General features: G+C 39.6%; 1 protein-coding gene across 4 annotated transcripts in view; it reads left to right on the top strand.

Moving 5' to 3' along the window:
* The window catches only part of LOC129775244 (UDP-glycosyltransferase UGT5-like), a 48,905-nt gene that overhangs the window by 18,784 nt on the left and 7,902 nt on the right, over positions 1–22,219 (top strand). For all 4 annotated transcript variants that reach the window (XM_055779720.1, XM_055779722.1, XM_055779721.1 and 1 more), the window contains 2 exons: positions 2,784–3,102; positions 8,417–9,209. In XM_055779720.1, coding sequence (XP_055635695.1) covers positions 2,839–3,102; positions 8,417–9,209 — 1,057 coding nt within the window. In that variant the 5' untranslated portion in view covers positions 2,784–2,838. The remainder of the gene's footprint in view (positions 1–2,783; positions 3,103–8,416; positions 9,210–22,219) is intronic.

Genomic DNA, 22,219 nt, shown 5'->3' with positions numbered 1-22,219 from the left:
TTTTCCCATGCAGCTGAGTTGCATGACCACTCACATAAGATGTTTTCTTTTTGAATTTAGGAATGGATATAGCGATCCAGGTCTTCCTCACCTTGGAAGTGGTACCGCACATCCATATACGTTCTGTCAAATACAGGGGTTTTCAGATTAAACGCTCACGCAAAAATCGAATAGCTCCTTATAAAATTTGTTTTCGCTCCGTCGATGGTAACACTGCATTCTCCACTTCTGGACAATAATATTCGGCTACTCGTTCAGCCTGATCGGATGGTTTTTAGTGCCAAGATGTACAATTTACAAGAACGTGTATTTTTAGTGAAATAGTATTACTCGAGCAACCGAAGCCTTGTTGAAACTTTGTCCTCTTATAATAAGAATTTCAACATGTTTCGTCGTCGATTACTTCCTCTGGGGTTACTTGAAAGTTGCTATGTTAATAAGCCACAAAATATGGAGAAACTTAAAGAAGAAATAACTCGGATTTTCAACAGCATCGAAATCGTAATGTTAGAGTTGTGCATGCATATTTTTTCCACCGTTTAAAACGCGTTATCGAAAAAAGGGGTGGTCACATCAAAAATGTCCTAAAACAAGCATTATTTTCGTTTTTTTTTAAAATAAACATCAATTCACTTTTGTAGAACTTATTGAAATTTGTTGCGTGAGCGTTTAATCTGAAAGACCCGGTATATACCGGGGTTTGTTTTTTTTTTGAAGGAAATACTCTGTTATCTAAACTTATCGGCTTCAAAATAGGCCTCTCCGAAGCCATACACTTTTTCCAACGAATAATCCATTCGTCGAAACACTATTCAGGAATTGCCTTCAGTTCGCGTAGTAAGTTCGTTGTTATGTCTTCAATGATGTCAAAACGGATCCCACGAAGCGGTAATTTGAGTTTTGGAAATAGGTTGCACCCATGCTTCAGGGTCAGTAGTTATGCGTTGGATGAACTTGGGTTAGATTTTGACCGTTCAAGCGTGTCTTCACCCACTTGATTGCGATGTCGTACTGCGACTTTTCTCTTGCCCAAAACATTAACCAAAATATGACGAACGAATCTCTCGAACCTAAATGACGATTTACGAGCACCATTCCCTTTATTTTCTTGATGTTTTCATCAGTTTAATAGGTGGATAGATATCCTTGACGTTGCAAATCGATCATATCTACTTGGCCATTCAAAGATGTATTATTACTTTATACCATTCATACACTCGTGTTTTCGATATAGTTGAGTCACCAAATTTATTCTGCAACATTTTCAACGTTTCGGCACAAGAAATTTTGTTTGCAACACAAAATTTCTTTGAATAATCCATATCAAGAATTGCCAAGCAACAAAAAGTTAACTTGTTTTAATGAAGCTGTAAACAAGCTAGTGACTGATCGCGCTCAAAATTCACATTAAGAGCACTGACAGTAGTGCCAACTCAAAAAAATTGGAAAATATTTAGGGGGAAGATTGAAAAATACAAACAAACTCCCGGTATATATTTAAAAGAATGTATGTGAACAAACGAAAATCAAAGTATTCCAAAACATAATTAAAATAGTATTTTGTCTAGATTTAATATACACTTTTAAAATGGAAATTTTTGAGTCATTTTGTGAAAAATAAACGCTTTAATCGATCGGCTAAGAAAATCGTCTTTTGCCAGATGTTTCTCTATTTTTTTTGTCGAGTATATATTGTGAAACGGTTGATGTAACGATGGAGAAAATTCACTTGTGGAAATACTCTTCTCTGGGTTAGTTAGTAAAATAATTATTTTCGACTACAAATTGTTAACGAGAATTTGTGTTGCTTGAACATCTAGTTCACGTTCTATATGAATTCTTGAAGATCAGCGTCATTCACTTCAATGGAAGTGGAATTGAATATTTTCAATAGTTCTGTTTTCTCTAAAGCTCTTTTAAACGTTCACGAATATTTGCAAACTGAATGCACTACCCCTTTATAGTTCAAATGTCTACAGATGAGCAACCAGAAAATACAGGTTTGGCAAATTGTCTTCACCTTTTTGGTAAACACGAGTGGCTTCACCTTGAATCTTCTTGTGTGCCCTCACATTAGTCTCAAATTTTTACCAAATGATGCGTTATATTCATGAATTGTTCCAACGTTAATTAAACGATGGTAAACTATATAGAAATATTTGTTAAAAACGTTTCAAGAGTACAAGCGTTGTAATGTTAGATACATAGTTATATATTTCCAATCAATACTACCTCAATGTGAATGAAGCCAATCTCACGAACTTGCAATTATCTAGTCATTTTTGGATGGTTTCTCGGAATGCATCATTCCGATCCCGCGTTCGAATGCATCTTTCTTGTCGAAACGTAAATAAATGCCATCGAGAGCAAATATAAACAAAGTTGCATAATGAGCTGTGATATAATCGGTATGGCTTGGAGTGTTACTCGGTTTGGTAAACATGTGAGTCGTGGCGTGAATCGCAGTGATAGTATAATGTGTGACAGACTTATGTTCGCTTGCAATCATTCATTCAAAACAAAGAGTGTGTAAACCAATATCCGCTCATGAAAACGTGATACGAGGATGCATCATTGGCCAGTGCAAACGATTCCAACCAATTCGCGTTCGATTTTCACTCGAAAAACTACTCAAGCGTTTCATTGGAACTGGGTTTAGGTGGAACTGAAGAGTCGTGCTGATTTAACTCAAAGTTTTCCACTACTAAACGACATCCGCTTCTTGCTGCAGATGATGCTGTTAAATTAATCCCTTCATGTCTTTTCTATTTCACCCATAACAGTCTCTAACCATCCCTCGAAGTGGTCATTGTGTGCTCAAACCCCGGGAGCCACAAGATGAAACCGACGCTCGGTCTGTTCGCGATGGCAGCTCTGCTAGCTGCAACTTGTGGCATCGCAGAGCCGTACAAAATCCTCGGCCTATTTCCGCATCCCGGTCTTAGTCATTTCTACTTCTTCGAGCCAATTTTGAAGGGACTAGCTGCGGCAGGACACGAGGTCACAGTGGTGAGTCCCTTCCCCAATCCGAACCCACCGCCAAACTACACAGACCTGCCGCTGGAGGGAATCAAGCTGCTGTCCGATTCGGTTAGCTTTGAGGTGAGTGGTTATAGCTTTTTTGTTGTTGTTGATTTGATTAGACCGATGTTGAAGTTTGACTTCCCTTTAATTCCAAATGCTTGTAACCTAATAGTTTACAGTCCGAAAATTGATCGAAAACCACAAAACTAATAATTCACTAGTAATATGTCCGAAATTTGATCTCGCTGATATTTGCTCTGAAATCGGATCTCTGTTATTCGATCCTAGACACGAGCATGTCCGATATCGTGAAACTATTTTTTATACTTGATTGATTGGGTCGTGTCATAAATTGCGTGGACTGAACAGTTCGTTTTCAACTGTGTTGATAGACAAAACATGCATTGACAGATTTTTATCAGGAAGTTTCTCTGAGAACAGGAAGATATGGAGGGTAAAATGAAAATCTAGACACTGAACATGTAGGAAATAATGAAAGATATGAATCTTATAACTTGACCATTTCTTTATTCGTTTAAGGTGTTTGAATCAATTGATTATTAATTAACTAATCAAAAATGATTTTTTTCTAGACCGTGAGTTTAGAATAAGCTTTTAAAATTAGAACTATTCCGCAAAAACATAGCGCTTTTCAGGGCCACCGAAGCTTTTATTCAAAAGTTATTTCAATACAATACAATACATTCTAAAGTTATCCTAAAAAATAATAAACAGCAAAATAATTTTTTAAATAATTTTATTGCCAGGGGAGAGCTTGAATGAATTTTGGAGTATTTGTGAGCTCAAGCGTTGATGGTTTTCCGATTGAACATTCAATTTCCGCGGATTCGCCCATTGTTTCCGGGTTAAAAGTGGCGTGAAAGTATAACACATTGCATGCTGGATGGAAAGAATGAATTTTTCAGTAGTGAAAGCTGTGTTCTTGGGCTACAAACTGAGAATCAGAATTTATTCTACTGCGATTGCTATAATTGTCGCCAACACAATCGATTTCGGATTTTCTGTTGCCGTTCTGCGAAAGGTGCTGCATGATATAATTTGTGGATTATTTCTTGGCAAATGATTTGGGGGCGTTGAAGATGTAATTTAGCTAATAAGAGGTATAAAAATACTACATAGATGTTCGATAAGTTACTTAAATTGACAAGATTCACCCTTTTTTATTAAGAACAGCTCCCCAATATCATGGATGGATGAAGCGATGATAATTATCAACAACTAGCTGACCCGGCAAACTTCGTCCCGCACAAAATTTATTTTTCGTTATCACATTCACGTTTTTTACTAAGCGCCTGTTCATAGGTCCAATCGCAGAACTGTTCATTGATTGATTTTCTAATCTACCCTTTAAAACTACCTTTTACTATAAAATTCCTAGTACTTCTACCAAAACTCGTCATTATAATATCAGATTTTTTTCAGACACAATTCTCGTTCAAGATTTTTCAACCACTTGCAAATAACATGTTATCCGTTACATGGAATAAATGTTTGATACAGAAAATATGATAGAATAAAGACAGTCCTAAATCGGACATTTCCTTTCTCGAGTTTTGCTCTTATCAACACATTCGGCGATCCATTTTTATTTATATAGATAGAAGAAAATATGGGAGTGCGTTTTATCACATTAAAAAAATAATCAATTGTCATGTTTGGTTGAAATATGTGTATTATTTTTACGGGACCCTCTCCATTTCAAAGGAGGAAGGGGTGTCATACTATCATAGAAACATGCCAAATTTGGCTCCATTTGATTGATTAGTTTTCGAGTTCTGCAGAAATTTGTGTTTCATTTGTATAGTAGCCTCCCCTTAAAGAGGAGGGAGGAGTGTCGAGCCTCCATAGAAACGTTATCGATCCCTAGAACCTCTATATGCTGAGTTTAATTCCATTTGTTTGATTAGTTCTCGAGCTGTTCAGCACCCTCCCCTCTCCTAGAGAGGAGAAAGGAGTGTCAAACCACCATAAAAACATTTATTGCTCCCTAAAACCTCCATATGCTAAATTTGGTTCCATTTGCTCAATTAGTTCTCGAGTTATGCCGGAATTTATGTTTCATTTCTATGGCAAATAACCACATCCTCATCCTGCATCCTCATGGCCGGCGAAACGTACATGAAAATGGGTTATGGGCAGCTTTCCGGCAAAAGTTCTATAAAGCCACTGGTTCACTGGTTCAAATTTGTTTTACCGATAAATTCGCAATAAAACTTATGGTCTGGCAAGGTATTTGCAGCTGCGGACAAAAATAACTGTTTTCGTGACAAACAAGACCATGAGTTTCAAAATGTACAAGCAGAAGTGCTCGAAAAAACTTATTATTCCGTGCATTAAAGCTCACAATGGACCAATAATGTTTTTGTCTGATTTGGCAAGCTGAGGGGTGGAATTCTACAGTGGTATCGAGACAACGGGGCGTGTCCAAAATATGATCAGTGGTATTCGAACAAAAGTTCAAGATTTCACCAAAACGAAATCGAAATATTTTTCCGCTATTTTTGTTAAAGTGCAATGAAATCTTTTTTTGGTCTGACCTTCATTATGAGTACCGTAAACCGGGGGCAAATTGATCACTAATTTCAGAAAAATGTGAATATTTCCGAATTTATTGTTAGATTTATACCCAATTATTTTTAAAAATACAGTACTGGTGCTAAGCCCACAAAGCTTTATGGTAAGTTTTGTTAAAAAAAAATCTTTAAACGCTTATTTGGAAAATTTTTAGCGGAAAATTTCAAAACGTAGCTTTGGGGAGAAATTGATCAATTTATGTTTTTCAGGATTTTCTAGTATCATATGCACAAAAATGTATAAAAATCAATTATTCCTTCACCTACGGCCATTTTAATGATAATACAAGGGTTTGAGGTGACAAAAACCTGATATAATCCACCTAAACATGTCGTCATATGAGTTATCGAGTTATGGAAAGACTCGATTCAAACACTGATCTGTAGGTCATCCGGAGACCGTTCGGGTTATCCTAATGTGGCCAAAAACTCTTGAAATGGTCATCAATTAGCTAGTTTTGACAAACCAAGACGTTCGATATGTCGCATGATGGGATTCGGTTCAGGTCATTCGTGGTGTTTTTTTTGTTAAATAGTTTTTTCTTACTTGTTTCAATAGTAATTACAAGTATTTGATTACTTATTTAACTCATCAAGTATCGGCTAGAAGTGAATTAATATGTTTAGCGTCCAATGTCCTGGAAAAAAGGTAATGAAGATGGTCGAGTTTCGAGCGACATAGCATGCGCTGCCATAAGTATATCGCAAATAGTGACGTCAGTCGTTGTGTCTATCTTTGATTGCCCACCGCATCCATGTAAAAATGCTATTTTCAGGAAGTAATTTATCAATCAAAAACGTAAATTTGTTCAGCGTTCCTGCAGAAAATGAGGCTAATGTAATAGTGTGCGGTGAATATTTGTGAAATCACGTTGAACAAGACGGATAAAAGTGATATTTCCATGTGCCATTTTCACTTCCCCACGTTCATAGAAACAAATGAAGTTTCATTATTTTACCGTTATGAAGTTGATGTTTCGAAGGCTTTCAGTGTCGGTGTGTATGTTGTGAGAGAATAATCGCCAATTAATCGAAATTTCCCCGAAAATGTTACTGCTTTCGTGAACTAAGCATACGACTGCTCTCTGGACCTTTTTATCACATAAATAATTGTAATAAGCCACAATACAGTTGTCATCTGTTAAAAAACAACCAGTTGTATGTTTTCATGAGAATTTTGGCTCAAATTATCATGCAACCGTGAGTACTTTCAACATTGTTTTGTTTCTTTCATATACATTCCATATTGAATGCAGATAATTACGACAAGATATTTGGCTTGCTAATACAGATAAACTTAGCCTACTGCTCCACCTCTATATGTACCTCATTGTTTAGCGTCTATAAATATTGTTTTGATGTGTTGAAAATATATTTTTTTTACCATAGTGAAAAATGGAAACGAAAATGCTATTCAGAAAAATGTCAATTTTCATGCAATTTAATAAGAGATTCGTTGAGATCCATTGACAAAAACAACCTTCAGATGATTATTGAACATATCAGATTAAAGAAGTTTAAAATTACCTCTGAAAATTTGGGTTTGTTTTCAGTAATATGTAATTTCACCCCGGTGATCAATTTGCCCACGGATGACGGTACTCATCATTTATATTTCATTTTAATTACCAACACTTGAGACATACATTTTCCCAACAATGAAAGACCTCAAGCGCAAAGGGTTGAAAGTACTCATAACAAAAAATAACCATTAAAAGAGAAAACCAAATGTGTCCAACAACTGACTTCAACGCGTTTTGCGAATGCGTTCTAAGAAATGACAAATTAATTAGTTAATAGAGACAAACAAAATTTAAACGGAGAGATCAAAAATGTTCACTATTCATTATACAGGTTCTTTCGCTAATTGCCTGGAAGAGGAGCGTATGAGTAAAATGATATCGCGTGTTGGTTAGAATCTCATTAGCTGAAATATTCGAAGAATTTCCATCGAAGTTTTAATTTCATTGGCAGTGTTTGCTGGAGTCACAAAGGACATTTTAAATCTCAGAGCATTTTTAGTTTTCTAATCACTCTAATAAATGTGAATCTCCTATTCACGATCTTGCCGTTGAAGATGTGTGTATAACAATCACAGTACGCGTTCCTCGTTCAGTTGACTCGAGACTGCATCTTGTAAACTGTACATTTAAAGGTTGAAGCTGTCTAAGCGTTCCTATTTATTCCAATACACCGCTAAGCACTCCTGTACACGGCGGCATCTTTGAACATCGTTTTTATTAAGCCGCATCAGTGACATGAGGAGAGCGTTGATAACCTAGCCCGGAAAAAGATTATCGGCAGATGTTAATGTGTGACCTGACTTCTGTATGTAATATTTAATCACAAATTGGTTGATCTTTTTTCCATCGCTTTTCTCACTAACCTTCACCTTTCTGTGATACGCTTCGGTGGTGCTCGTCTTTTTCGGTTAAACTCATATGGCTCTGATCTTATAACATCTTCACCGGCGGATGTTGATGAAAATGTAATAATAAAAAAACGCTTTTGAGGTTATTTGTCTGCCAAGGCCAGTTGTACATATGACTGTACTGTAAATCATGACAAGGACAGTTTTCCACTGTGTATACGATCTAATATGGTTGAACGGTTGGTTACGTGCAATCTCACGGGGAACCCAGATTCACATCCTAAAACTGACAAGATTCAAATAAATATGATCATAGTCATAAAAAGTTCAACTCTTCAGTATTCGATGTAGACATTGTAGTTATGTATTTTCAAGTTACAGTTACACTATTGTAGTTTATATTTTCTCATTCAAAATATAATTCCAGCTTTTCGACAACCGCCCATCGTTTTCACATTTCGTCGAGTTCTTCATGCTCTACGATTGGGGCAAGCAGGCATGCGAGCACGCGTACAGTTCTCCCGCCATCAAGCAGGTGCTCGAATCGAAGGTTCAGTACGATTTGGTACTGGTGGAGCAGTTCAACAACGACTGCATGCTTGGGATAGCCCACTTGCTCAACGCACCCTACATTGGGCTCAGCAGTTGCCCGCTGATGCCATGGCATTACGACAGGGTGGGAAACCCGATGACACCCTCCTATATCCCTGCCCTGTTTATGGGATACTCGGAAAAGATGAGCTTCACACAACGGCTCTCCAATTGGATTACGGCATACTCGTTCAAGGCGATGTACAGCTGGTTCAACGACAATGCGGCAAATGCGATCATAAGGAAACACTTGGGTAACAATATACCGGACATAAAGGACCTACAGAAGCGTACCAGTATGATGTTTGTGAATCAACACCACTCGCTGAGTGGACCCAAACCACTGAGCCCGGCTGTGGTTGAGATTGGTGGCATTCACATCCAGGAGTTCAAGGAGCTTGATCCAACGCTGAAGCAGCTTCTCGACACAGCCGATCATGGTGTGATCTACATAAGCTGGGGATCGATGATCAGGTCGGATTCTCTGCCGGAGGAAAAACGTAATGCGCTTCTGGCAGCGCTGGGATCGTTCAAGCAGAGAGTCATCTGGAAGTGGGAGAATGAGACGCTACCGAATCAGCCCTCCAATGTGTTCATCCGGAAGTGGCTGCCACAGCGGGAAATCTTATGTGAGTAATATTTGCCACCTTAATTACTATTTGCCGAACTAGAAGCATTGCACAAAAGCACAAAAAAAAGTTCGTATGGTTCGCCGGTCTCAAACTAGCGGAGATAATCTATGTTCGCTGATCCACAACGGAGAAACATGGCTTGCGAACGGATGTTTCGAAAAATAAACGCAGGTTGTGTGTACGGTCAAGTCACCTGTATCGGGTATGATTCACTTCTTCTTCTTCTTCTTCTTCTTATATGGCACTAACGTTCCTAGAGGAACTTCTATACCATAACACAGCTTTAATACATTCTGAGTGGCAAGCTCTAGAATACGCGTGACCACAGTGCAAGAGGGAGGAAATTTCTTCGACGAAAAATTCCCCCGACCAGAACGGGAATCGAACCCGAACCCCCGGCATGTTAAGTTTGACGCTAACCACTCGGCCACGGGAGCACAGAGTATGATTCACAGACAGGCTAAAAATCGCGGAGACGGAACGACGACCCGGTTATTATTTTTAGGTGCTTTCTGATCAGTTGCCGAGCGTCTGAGTGAATGACACATACGTGACTTGCAGAAATCACACGTTAACCTACATTCGCATTTCCTATCGATTATTTCTTGTTTGTCATCGACACCATCCGAAAGCGTGTGCGCGTTTATTTTTGTTTGTTTTGCATTTTTTTTGGTGTAAGTTCCAAATTACTACTGCACTGCTTCCGTGCACGAGGCGCCAAGATGATAACGTGTGCCTCTCGCCAGAGCTGAAGCGATGTAAACATCGGTTTTGTTTGGTCTGCGGGAAAGGAATGAAATCGAAAGCAAACAATTACAGCTGAGGTAGTTTGAAATGTTAAAATTCTTTTGTATTTCCGAAACGGCTAAGGGCGGTTGCAATGAACAAGGGTTACTAAATCTTGAGTCCTTAATTATAATTGCCTAAAGAATAACTTTTCAAAATTTTAGCATTAAAGACGTGTTTACCGTTCTGTTGCTGTGGTTTATGAAGGATCAAGAGAGAAATACAGAGCCCACATGCTACTGCTTCCAATCGACATATTAAACCACATTTGCACCAATATTCTAGCAGATGAAATGAAACTCATTGAAATCGAGAATGATAAGGGGCTGTCCACATACCACGTGGACAACTTTAGGGGGGGTAGGGGTTACGTAAATGTTCATGGTTGTCCACGGTGGGGGAGGAGAATTATCGAGCTTTCCGTCTGCTCTTAGTATTCTGTGTTTATGAAAAAAGGCTGCCTTAGTGCGTAAAACATCAATATTTTTTCATATTACTGAACTTCTTTCCTGGAATGTATATTCTAAAAGACATCCATAAAGGGTGTGTCACATCAAATTGCATCACGGAAAAAACGCTGTAGAAATTTAATTTTTAGGAATTATATCTTCAGCTTTCGCTTATAATCAGATAAGAGTGTATAGATCACATTGACCATGCTTCACTGTCAATTTTTCGTAAATTTGGAAAAATGTCGTCGAACGAAAAAGAGCGTCGTGAATTAATCCTGTGCACTCATTTCGAGAACCCGGAGTTGTCACATCGGGACATCGGTAAGATGCTGGGAATCGTCCAATCCACGGTCAGCAGAGTACTAAAACGATACTTCGAGAACCTAACCATCGACCGGAAGGTGAAGAACGGCAAAAATGGATGCTCCATCAGTGAAAAAGATCACAAGCGCGTAGTTGAGCAGTTCAGACGTGATCCGAGAAGTTCGGTCCGGGATGTCGCCAATAAGCTGAATTTGTCAAGTTCATTCGACCAGCGGACCAAGCAGCGGGAGGGCCTGCGTACATACAAGGTTCAGAAGGCTCCTAACCGCGACGAAAGGCAAAACATGGTGGGGAAGACGCGAGCCCGAAAGCTGTACACCGAAATGCTGACGAAACCGCATTACCTGGTAATGGACGACGAAACCTACGTCAAAGCGGACTTTCGTCAGCTGCCGGGCCTGTTGTTCTTCTCCGCAGAGGACAAATTCAGCGTTCCGGAGGAGATTCGCAAGCAGAAACTATCCAAGGTGTGGCAAGCGATCTGCTCTTACGGAAAGCGGAGCGCCCCCTTCGTGATGACCGGCACGGTAAACGGGCAGGTTTACCTTAAGGAGTGCCTACAGAAGCGCTTACTACCACTATTGAAGCAGCACGTGGGCCCGACCATCTTCTGGCCGGATCTCGCTTCGTGCCAATATTCAAAGGACGTGTTGGAGTGGTACGAAGCCAACGGGGTCACCTTCGTGCCAAAGGAAATGAACCCGCCCAACGCGCCGGAGCTTCGCCCAATAGAGAAATATTGGGCGATTATGAAGCAGGCCCTCCGGAAGAACCCAAAAGTTGTCAAATCGGAGGCGGACTTCAAGAGAAAATGGATTTCTGTTAAAAAAAAACTACAACCTGACGTTGTACAGAACCTTATGGACGGGGTAAAGAGGAAGGTGTGAGCATACGGGCTTGGGCTCGAAGTATGAATAAAAAGAAAATGCCAAAAGTTGTTTAATAGTTTTTATTTTACTGTCTAAAATTTTCAAAAGGATCGGTCTGCTGGGCGAATTTCTACAGCGTTTTTTCCGTGATGCAATTTGATGTGACACACCCTTTATGAACTGGAAGCGATCGATTTCCATTGCTAGGAGAAAATTTTGCATTCCACTAGGATGAAGACATAATCGAGGAATGTTACAATTTTATAATACACTCGACAATGAAAATTGACGAACAGAGTATGAAGTTGAAAACTTTAAGTAATTTTCGGAATGCTGTAACTTCGTGAAAGGCTACCTATGAAGATCATTTCAAAGCTTCAAGTTTCGGAATATACTACAGACATATTTTTCATTTTTATCTTGGTTTGTTTTTAAGGTTATCAAAGTTATCAACCAGCTTCCATTGGATTCCAAGAACTTTCCTGAAGTAGTTTTCAATACAAAGTTATTTTTGCTTAAATAAAAAATTTCTCCGTCGTCTTCGATGATTAATAATTCAATAAAAGGTCAACGCACCACTTATCGAAAGGCAGTTTGGAAAACTTCATTAAATTATGTGCAAAGTTAATTTGTTGATTTGGCGAAAAACGAACGAAATTTTATTTAATTTTTTTGCGTCGATTTTAAAAAAGTTTGACAGATAATAGTGTTTTAGAAAATCGTTTGTCATTTTGCAAATACTGTAGCAAGTTCCAATGTTAGCAGAACATTTTGAGCCTTGTATATCCTCAAAAACTCTGTGAACGTTTCATAATGATACGTTTAGCCATTCTTTTTAACCAATCGATGAACCTTTAATTTTTTGTCGAGTGTATTAAAAGCACGACATTATTTTGTTTAGGTGCGATTCAGCTTCCGCTGCTTTACTTCTATTTATTGAGGTTTTGGAAGGCGAACAACACATTCTCTGATTCATGGGCCAAGCCTCTGGAGCGCTACTCTTCTTTTAATGGAGTAATTTTTGCAATACGTTTCTATTTGCTTGTCTGGGGACTCTATGTCACCACTGACGACAGTCGTATCGCAAGCAAGAATAATCCTTGGTGCATGACACATGATATAATAGATTCACTATAGATATTTAAAACAACCCTTCATGAGCATCTAGTGAAGCTTGGTTGCGTAGAACTCGGCAATGGATGGGTTACATATTATTTGACAAAAAACATTTGATTGAACGCATATGTTGAAAAAAAAAATGGAAAATATGGAATAGAAATGTAGAAATGTAGGAATGTCCACGTGGACATCAGGGAGTGGGGTATCAGGAATGTCCACGCTTGTCCACGGAGGGGGAGAGGGGTGTCTAAAATCGTGCTTTTTCTGTCCACGTGGTATGTGGACAGCCCTTAATGAAAAAAAAAACGCTTCTCACACTTCCGATTACAGTCTGTAGTGAAAAGGTCTTAATTTCTTTCATTCGCAAACACACTTCATATCACTGTACGTAACACAAGACCAAAAAAAAAATGTAGGGGGTTGTGTTTAAGAAACGACCACTTTTTTGACGTAGGACTTCTTCTTGGATGGCGTTAACGTTCCCTGTGGAACTTTTTCCGTCTCAACGTATGCATTAACTAGCGTCATTTATTAATACTTATTTGAAATTTCTTAAGCCAAATAACACGCCTTGAATGCATTCCGAGGGGCAAGCTCTAGAATACGCGTGACCACAGTGAAATCAAGTCGAAGCAAATTTCTCTGACGAAAAATCCTCCAGAACGGGAATCGGTCACGAACACCCGGCATGATAGTGTGGGACGCTAACCACTCAGCCACGGGTGCACAAGACGTAGGACTACGATAATCTTTTATTCAATCCGCTTGTTTATCACTTCGAGTATTATTTTAGAATACATCGATTTTTTCAAAATAACTCTCTAGAAAAAAGTTTCAGTGGCGTGGAAAGGACAGTCGGCTCACCTGAAGACAGTTGTATCATTAATTCCGTCATGAGAATAATACGACGAGCACGAGAATGACGAGTAAGCATCGCAAGTGTTATTTTTCTGCTTAGTGTTACAGCTTTAACAGATATCGTGGTGGCCTTTTCCAACTTTTTAGGTGTTTGTTCTATCATCACAAATACTCCAGATTTGTAATAAGCAAAAAATCACGCCCGTTTATTGATAACCATTTCAATCTACATTTCACAACGCATAAAAAACAATAACAAAAAAAAATTAGTGGGTTATATCTATGATATAACCGCAAGGTTGACGTGGAACTACCTTAGCTTAGCAATCATTCGTTTGTATTGATTAAATTCTTGATTGAATGAAACAGTTTCCAAATTCAATTGAGTTCAATATATTTGCTCTGTGAGTGAAAAAAAATGAAAAAATGCCATGTAAAGTAAATTCATTTATTGTGATTGATTGTTCTTCGTTACAAGTAAATTTAATGACGGACCTTTTACGTTTGGTATGATGACTAGAACAAAATATATGTACGGAAGAATTATCAAACGTTTGATGAACCAGCCTAAGGCTGAAAATCTTTCCAATATGACCAAAAAAAATTATCAAACGATTATTTTATTTTACATTTCCCTCTGAAGTTTACATCCCAAAAGTGTACATACTTCTCGAATCTCGAATTTGCTTGAAACTGGGAAGTTCATTCGCTTCTAGTGTCTGCACGATTTTCCCAGGTTCCTAAGTTTAGAAGATCATGTTAGGACAGACATATTCCACTCTGCACAAAGGCAAGCGAGGACAAAAGTACTCGCAGTTTGCATTTATTTGCAGAGCCGATTTCCCCAGAAACCTCGGTTTTGAAGTCTGTGTTAGGGAAACACATTTCAATCGGAACAAAAATACCCCCGATTTGTATGAATTCGCAATGCCGATTTCCCCACGCTTCATGGATTTGAAGTCTGTGTTAGGAAAACACATTCCAGTCGGAACAAAAATACCCCCGAGTTGCATGAATTTGGAATACCGATTTCTCCAGGCACCTTGGTTTAGAAATCTCTATTAGGGAACACATTTCGGTGGGAACAAAAGCTCTCCCTACTTTTCTTCTTCTTCTTTTTGGCTTTAAGAGGGTTTAAACTTTTCAGTTCATTCGCCTCTAGGCTCTTTCGTGTGTTTCTTCTTCTTCTTTTTCTTTGTTTACGGAGACTTTAAATCTAACAATTCATTCGTCTCCGATTTTCTTTTCTACTATTTTTATTTTTTTTGTTTCAAATGTTCTATATTTTCTTGTAAAGTTCTGTTTCTTTAAAAAATTCAATTAAGTTATTCTCCTGAGTGTCATCATTACTTAATATGTCCCTTAGGTTCTGTCCAATATTATTCCTAATTCTAGCATCCTTCGTATGTTGGCAATCCAGTAGCAAGTGACTTACAGAGATGGGAGCCTCGTTGCAAGAGCATTGAGGTTTTTCTTTATTTCTTTGAAAAAGATATGTATGAGTGACCTTTGTATGGCCGATTCGAAGACGGGTGAGAAGCCGTCTTTCCTTACTGTTGTTTCTGTCATGCCATGGAAGAGTGTTGTTTTTAATTCTTTGAAGAAAAGTTGATCTGCTATTTCTCCAGGCTATGTCCCAACTTTGGCGGATCTGTTGTTTTACCCAAAGTTTCGCATCAGAGCGAGGAATGGGTATATTAGGGGGTTCTTGGGTTCTGCCCCTACCGGCTAATTTGTCGGCGGCAGTGTTTCCAGGAATTCCGGTATGACCGGGAACCCAGCAGAAGGTAATATTTTTGTCAGAAGCAGCTTCTTCTATTGCAATGATCCATGGGTGAAGGTTTTTACCTTTTTGAAGAGCCTGGAGACAGCTCGCGGAATCAGAAAATACAACAGTAGGAAGAGAATCATGTGTGCACTCTTGGGTAGCGATTAGAAGCGAAAAAGCTTCTGCGCTAAAAATTGTGCATTGAGGAGGAAGCGAGAAGCTACCAGTGTATTGGTTATCAAAAATTCCACAACCGACACCGTCAGTGCTTACAGAACCATCAGTGTAAACTTGATGTTCAAACTGGAATTTTGTTTCTACGAGGTGATTGAAACATGCCTTTACTTTTGATTGGAGATCTCCTGCACGAACTTCCTCGAGTAAATCAAGGTTGACGTTCGGCGGTTTCACATTCCAATTCCTTTCCATAACCGTCGAATGTACACATATATCGGGAAGATCCTGATTGGTGTGTTCTTTGAATCGGTCCTTCGCCCGAGATATTAATGGGACATCATGGTCGCGGTCAGGAATTGAAAGGTAACGGATAGCTCTATCGGTTACAATCTTCGTAACGAGCCGATCGAATGATAGCTGCCCACTTTCCGCCATAACAGCGAGAGTGGGACTTGTAACAAAGGCACCGATGGCTATCTTTATTGCCTTATTATATACCGGTTCGATCGTTTTAAGCGGTTTTTCGCCACCTCTGCTGAAGATGCTTACTCCATAGAGAATTTTTGGAATTATCCAAGCGTTTACTATCCTTAAGAGAGATTTCCTATGTCCGGAAACTAGGTTGCCAGAAATTGCCTTCAATAAATTTAATCTGTTTCGGGCTTCTTTTTTGATCGCCTGAGCATGTGGCATGAAACTAAGTTTCTTGTCAAAGGTTGCTCCGAGTATTTTAAGAGTTTTGACTGAGGGGATTTGGGTTTCGAAAATTTTGGGGTTGGAAATTTTGAAGTGAGCTTTTGGACTGCATATATGAAGAACTTTAGATTTTTCCGGAGATATTTCGAAACCAAGATTTTGGGCCCAGTCTAGAACGGAATCAATTGCTCTCTGAAGTCTTTTCCTTGTTGCTGAAGCAGCGACGCTAACTGAAATTAGCACAATGTCATCTGCATAAACAAGGATTTTTACATTATCAGGAATTTTTGCAAAAAGGGATTGCATAATGACCAAGAAGAGGGTTGGTGATATAACCGAGCCCTGGGGAATTTCAATTTTCTTAACGCCTTTCTTCTGCATTTAATAGCAGTTCCGACCTCAGGGGTCCACCAAGGGACGCACTTTTTTCCAGGATTTCCACTGGTTCTTGGTATGTGCAATAAAGCAATTTCAAGGATGGTCTGAGAAAAGCTTTCTGCAGACCAATCCTGTCTGGCTAAGAGGCGGTTTTCAGTATCTAACTGGTAACTAGTCCAATCTGCGAATTCAAATTTCCACCTTGGTCTAGTGGGTACTTCCGGAGAAGACTTACCAAGGGAAATAATAATGGGGAAGTGATCACTATTACAGTTGTCTTCATAAACGTTCCATAATAGCTTCGAAACAAGTTGACTAGAAGCGATAGTGAGATCAATGGCGGTTGTGAGACCATTAGAAGAGTGTAATCTGGTATGTTGACCATTATTCAAAATGTGAAGGGAGTGATCAGAAGTGAAATCCTCAATTATCTCTCCTCTTCGATCGAGGTGTGTACTACCCCAAGTATGAGAGTGAGCGTTAAGATCACCCGTAATTATAAATGGGGGGCGAAGCTGGCTCACTAGATGATCCAGTTGACCACCAAGTGTAGCCAAATCAGCATGATGTGGGATGTACAGGCTAACAACTGTAACTGCAATTGGGAATTCAGATAAAATTCATATTGCTTGCATTGAAGTGTTGAGTTTAAGGAGTTTATGGGGGGACCCGGTTTTAATTGCAATTGCAACCCCGTTTGAAGATGGGGTGGGGCCTTCCTTAAAATATGTTACATAATTTTTTATGTAATCTGAAGAAAAATTACCAGGAGTCATTGTTTCCTGAATACAAAGAATAATGGGATTAATTTCGGAAATTAATAGTTGCAAATCAGTAAGTCTACTTCTGAGATCTCTAACGTTCCATTGGACGGCTAAATTGTTAAAAATTTTCCAATTATTTTTGGTGGGATTGTTAGCCATTTATGAAGAGTTGTTTCTAGCTGGGGCAGATGTACTATTACCAGAAGTGGATGGCTTTAGCGTCATTTTGTCAAAAGATTGGTCTATTTCCATATTTGTTTTCATTTGTGTGTTGCTGGGTCCGATTATAAGTGGTTCTTTATTAGTTTGTTTCGTTTTTGGTGGAGTTTTCATGTGTTCTCTAGTCGGAGTCTTTTTTGCCGGTTGTTGTCCGTTGTCAATTGTTAAATGTCGTTTGTGTTTTTTTGATCGTTTTTTGTTCATGTATATGGTGTGTTCTGGTTGTTCAGTGTTAATTCCGATGTTAGTATTTTCACGATCGCTTTCTGTGTCCATTTCGGTCAAAGATTCATTAGCACATAGCAAATCAATTTTTTTATTAAGATTTGCCAATTGTTTCTTGAGATCTTCGATCTCGCGATTTTTAATTTCGATGATTTTTTTGAATTCGTCATCTGTTTTGTGTTGAGTTTGCCTTAGTTGCGCTACTCCTGCATAGGTGGTTTTACCGCCTTTTGCAATTTTACGCGCTTCTTCAAACGAGATCCCCTTGACAATATGAAGCCGTTGGACTTCCTTTTCGTCCTGGTAAAATTGGCATTTTCTGTTGAAAGATCCATGCTCATTGTTTTTGCATCTAAGGCAAAAAACTGGTTTGTCGCATTTGGTATCTTTGACAATTTTGTGCTCTTCGCCACAAGTTCCACAAAGTGGTTCGTTTCTTGGGCAACGCAATTTTGTGTGTCCGATATTCCAGCACTTATAACAGAGCATTGGCTCTGGTATAAAAGGTCTGGTTGCCACTCTTAGTAGACCAAATTTTATAAATTGTGGAGGAACAGTACCCAAAACCGTCAATATTAAAGTAGGAAGAGGAATTACTTCACCGTCCTTATCCTTTTTAGTCATACGATGAATTTTCGTTACATTTTGATCGCTTAGTGAAGCCATAAGGTCTTTTTCAGACAATTCTATGGCTTCCCAGCAAGTAACGACGCATTTAGAATAATTGCGCGTTGGATGGTAATTGACATTAATTTTTGTACCGTCAATTAATTCCTTCAGAGAAAGAAGGATTTCAACATGTTGGGGATTTCTCACCTTCAACACGTATCGGGATCGGTTTTCTTCGGTGTGGGAGTTTTCAATATCACCCTTCACCGCATCTTGGATGGTTTTCCCAATTATAAACGGGTTCTTTGAAAGTTTACAACCTTCCTCTGCCTGGAGCAAAAGGAAATGTGCTTGCCCGAACTCGCCGTTTGGGTCCATAAAAAGTGGAACTGTATAATTATAATTGTTGCGCCTTTTATTTATATCAGGTGGTACCGCGCCACCACTGCTTTTAGCCGCCATAATGACGGCTGGGCTAATCGACCCACTGAGTTTTTAATATGGTATTTATTGATGAGATAAGATAAGAAAAATGGTTTCGCTTACCGCGTACCTGATGATAACAACCAGTGATTAAACGAGATCTCTGGTTATCGCCGTAGAAACACCTCAATACCACGAAATGAAAAAATAGCCTTCGAAGAGGCCCTCTGGCACTCACTAAACTGGATCACCAATATATTCTCTTCTTTTGGTTTCCTTATAACTTCGCTTATAATTTTCTTTTTCTATTCTTACTTTTTATTTCAAATTCACTGAGTCTTAATACAGACTTTTGCAGCACTTTTTCTCACTCAAACACAGCACAACACAACGCAGCGCAAATTTGGCGGGAAAACGGCTTCTGAAAATAAAAAGGTAAGAAGAAAACGTTAGTGGGTAAAACTTGAATCAAGCAATACCCGTGTTCGTGTGTTTGCAATGCCGATTTCGCTGCTTGGTTTTAAAGTCTGTGTTAGGGAACATTTTTCGATGAGAACAAAAGTCCCCCTACTTTCATGTATTTGCAATGCCGATTTCCCCAAGGCTGCTTGGTTTTGATGGCTGTGTTAGGGAAACCGTAAATCGGGCCAATCAAAACGACGCAGTTAGGGCGTTTAGATAACGCCTAATATTTTACAGTTATTCAATTGTTTATCTAATGAAAAACAACATTTTGTTAGTTGCGATAGATGCGTAGAAATATTCCCTATCAAGTGATGCAAACATCTCTCCTATCCATCTTTACCCCGTCCATAAGGTTCTGTACAACGTCAGGTTGTAGTTTTTTTTGAACAGAAATCCATTTTCTCTTGAATTCCGCCTCCGATTTGACAACTTTTGGGTTCTTCCGGAGGGCCTGCTTCATAATCGCCCAATATTTCTCTATTGGGGTTCATTTCCTTTGGCACGAAGGTGACCCCGTTGGCTTCGTACCACTCCAACACGTCCTTTGAATAGTGGCACGAAGCGAGATCCGGCCAGGAGATGGTCGGGCCCTCGTGCTGCTTCAATAGTGCTGGTAAGCGCTTCTGTAGGCACTCCTTAAGGTTAACCTGCCCGTTTACCGTGCCGGTCATCCCGAAGGGGGCGCTCCGCTTTCCGCAAGAGCAGATCGCTTGCCACACCATGTACTTTTTGGCAAACTTGGATAGTTTCTGCTTGCGAATCTCCTCCGGAACGCTGAATTTGTCCTCTGCGGAGAATAACAACAGGCCCGGCAGCTGACGAAAGTCCGCTTTGACGTAGGTTTCGTCGTCCATTACCAGGCAATGCGGCTTCGTCAGCATTTCGGTGTACAGCTTCCGGGCTCGCGTCTTCCCCACCATGTTTTGCCTTTCGTCGCGGTTAGGAGCCTTCTGAACCTTGTATGTACGCAGGCCCTCTCGCTGCTTGGTCCGCTGGACGAATGAACTTGACAAATTCAGCTTATTGGCGACATCCCGGACCGAACTTCTCGGATCACGTCTAAACTGCTTAACTACGCGCTTGTGATCTTTTTCACTGACGGAGCATCCATTTTTGCCGTTCTTCACCTTCCGGTCGATGGTTAGGTTCTCGAAGTATCGTTTTAGTACTCTGCTGACCGTGGATTGGACGATTCCCAGCATCTTACCGATGTCCCGATGTGACAACTCCGGATTCTCGAAAAGAGTGCACAGGATTAACTCACGACGCTCTTTTTCGTTCGACGACATTTTTCCAAATTTACGAAAAATTGACAGTGAAGCATGGCCAACGTGATCTATACACTCTTATCTGATTATAAGCGAAAGCTGAAGATATAATTCCTAAAAATTAAATTTCTACAGCGTTTTTTCCGTGATGCAATTTGATGTCACACACCCTTTATTCCGGTTAGACGTAGTCCCACGTCAAAACAGAAGCGCTCCCAACCCAGCGATATGAAAACTGATGCTCATTTCATCGAGTTCAAACTTGGATTTGAAATTGCGAACAAATTCGCACAACGGTTTCATTCACAACACAACACAACAATAACTCTATAGTAATTATGATCGCTTTCAGGCAGGAGAGATTCGATTAGTATGCAAATCATCGAAATCCCTCCGAAGCAAAACGGTTATCAGGTTACCATTCGACGCAATCGAGCTTTGAAGTAAGGTTTCGTAAGGAGTAAGGAAACATCGTGGAAATTCTGAAGAGCGCTTCCTCACTACTTCAATAAGAACAATCAATCGTATAAACGATGTCTTCGCCATGTTGTAAGTCGACGGAGTTGTCGCGAATACAGTTAACGGGGGAACACCCTTCATACCTAAAAGGAACCCTCGGTGTAAAAATGTGAAAACCGTTGTTAGTTTGCCTGTAAAAACGGGTACAGTGGATAAAAAAAATCAAGGCAAGTAACTTCGTAAGTAATCTTCCATGCTTCGTGCCCCCAGAGGACTACCGGTCGTATAACAGATTTGTACATGATACGTATAGGGTCGGAGTTTGTTGGGTCTTAGGGATTTGTGGAGCCCATAGTACACACGACTTTCGTTGATTATGCGTCTTTGAATTTCACGGCTGTTGTTGATGTCAATTGTTACCAATGAGCCAGGGTAGATGAACTCTTAGACCACCTTGAGCTCATCGACGTCGATTATAAAGCTACTACCAATAGGGTATCTGTGACGATCAAACTCTCTTGCCGTCATATATTTAGTATTCGATGCATTGATTCCAAGCGCAAGCCCTTTCGTGTTTCAGTCGGGTATACAACTCCACAACCATCGTGTGTTCTTCCAATCATACCCACGTCATCGATGAAGCAGATAAACTTCCTGGATTTTTGAAAATCGTCCATGATTCTCATATACGGCTTCGAAGTCGACGACTTGTGGCATTTTTGGCTCGCTCAGATGCGCTGGGCACTCGTTGGTGGCTCTCACCACTGAAGGGAATGGCGTATCCTTCGACTGATGTTGATGTTAGTTGATGATAGCTCAGGTTGTGGAATTTTGGTCCTGAGAAAGACCATTGGACACAATAACATTTGGAAAATAAAATACTTTGGAAATATCAAACACATTGGAATATTTCTAAACACTTTTCAATATATTTTCGTGATGCTACATTTTCAAAGGTTGGAATTGCAATGATAAAATGCTGATAGGGATCTTTTCGTACGTGGGTGTTCGTTGCATTTTATGCTACACTTCGGGTTTTACTGCTGTTCGTAGACGTGTTTTGCACCACACACTACATTTCGAAAGAAAGGGAGAAGCTTTGATGGAAAAAAGGTAGGAATTGAAAAAGGAAAGTAACTTTAATGGAC

The sequence above is a fragment of the Toxorhynchites rutilus genome, chromosome 3, assembly GCF_029784135.1.
Source record: "Toxorhynchites rutilus septentrionalis strain SRP chromosome 3, ASM2978413v1, whole genome shotgun sequence".
NCBI classification, from domain to species: Eukaryota; Metazoa; Arthropoda; class Insecta; order Diptera; family Culicidae; genus Toxorhynchites; species Toxorhynchites rutilus.
Note: the sequence above shows the minus strand (reverse complement) of the source record. Positions and strands in the feature narration are given on the sequence as shown.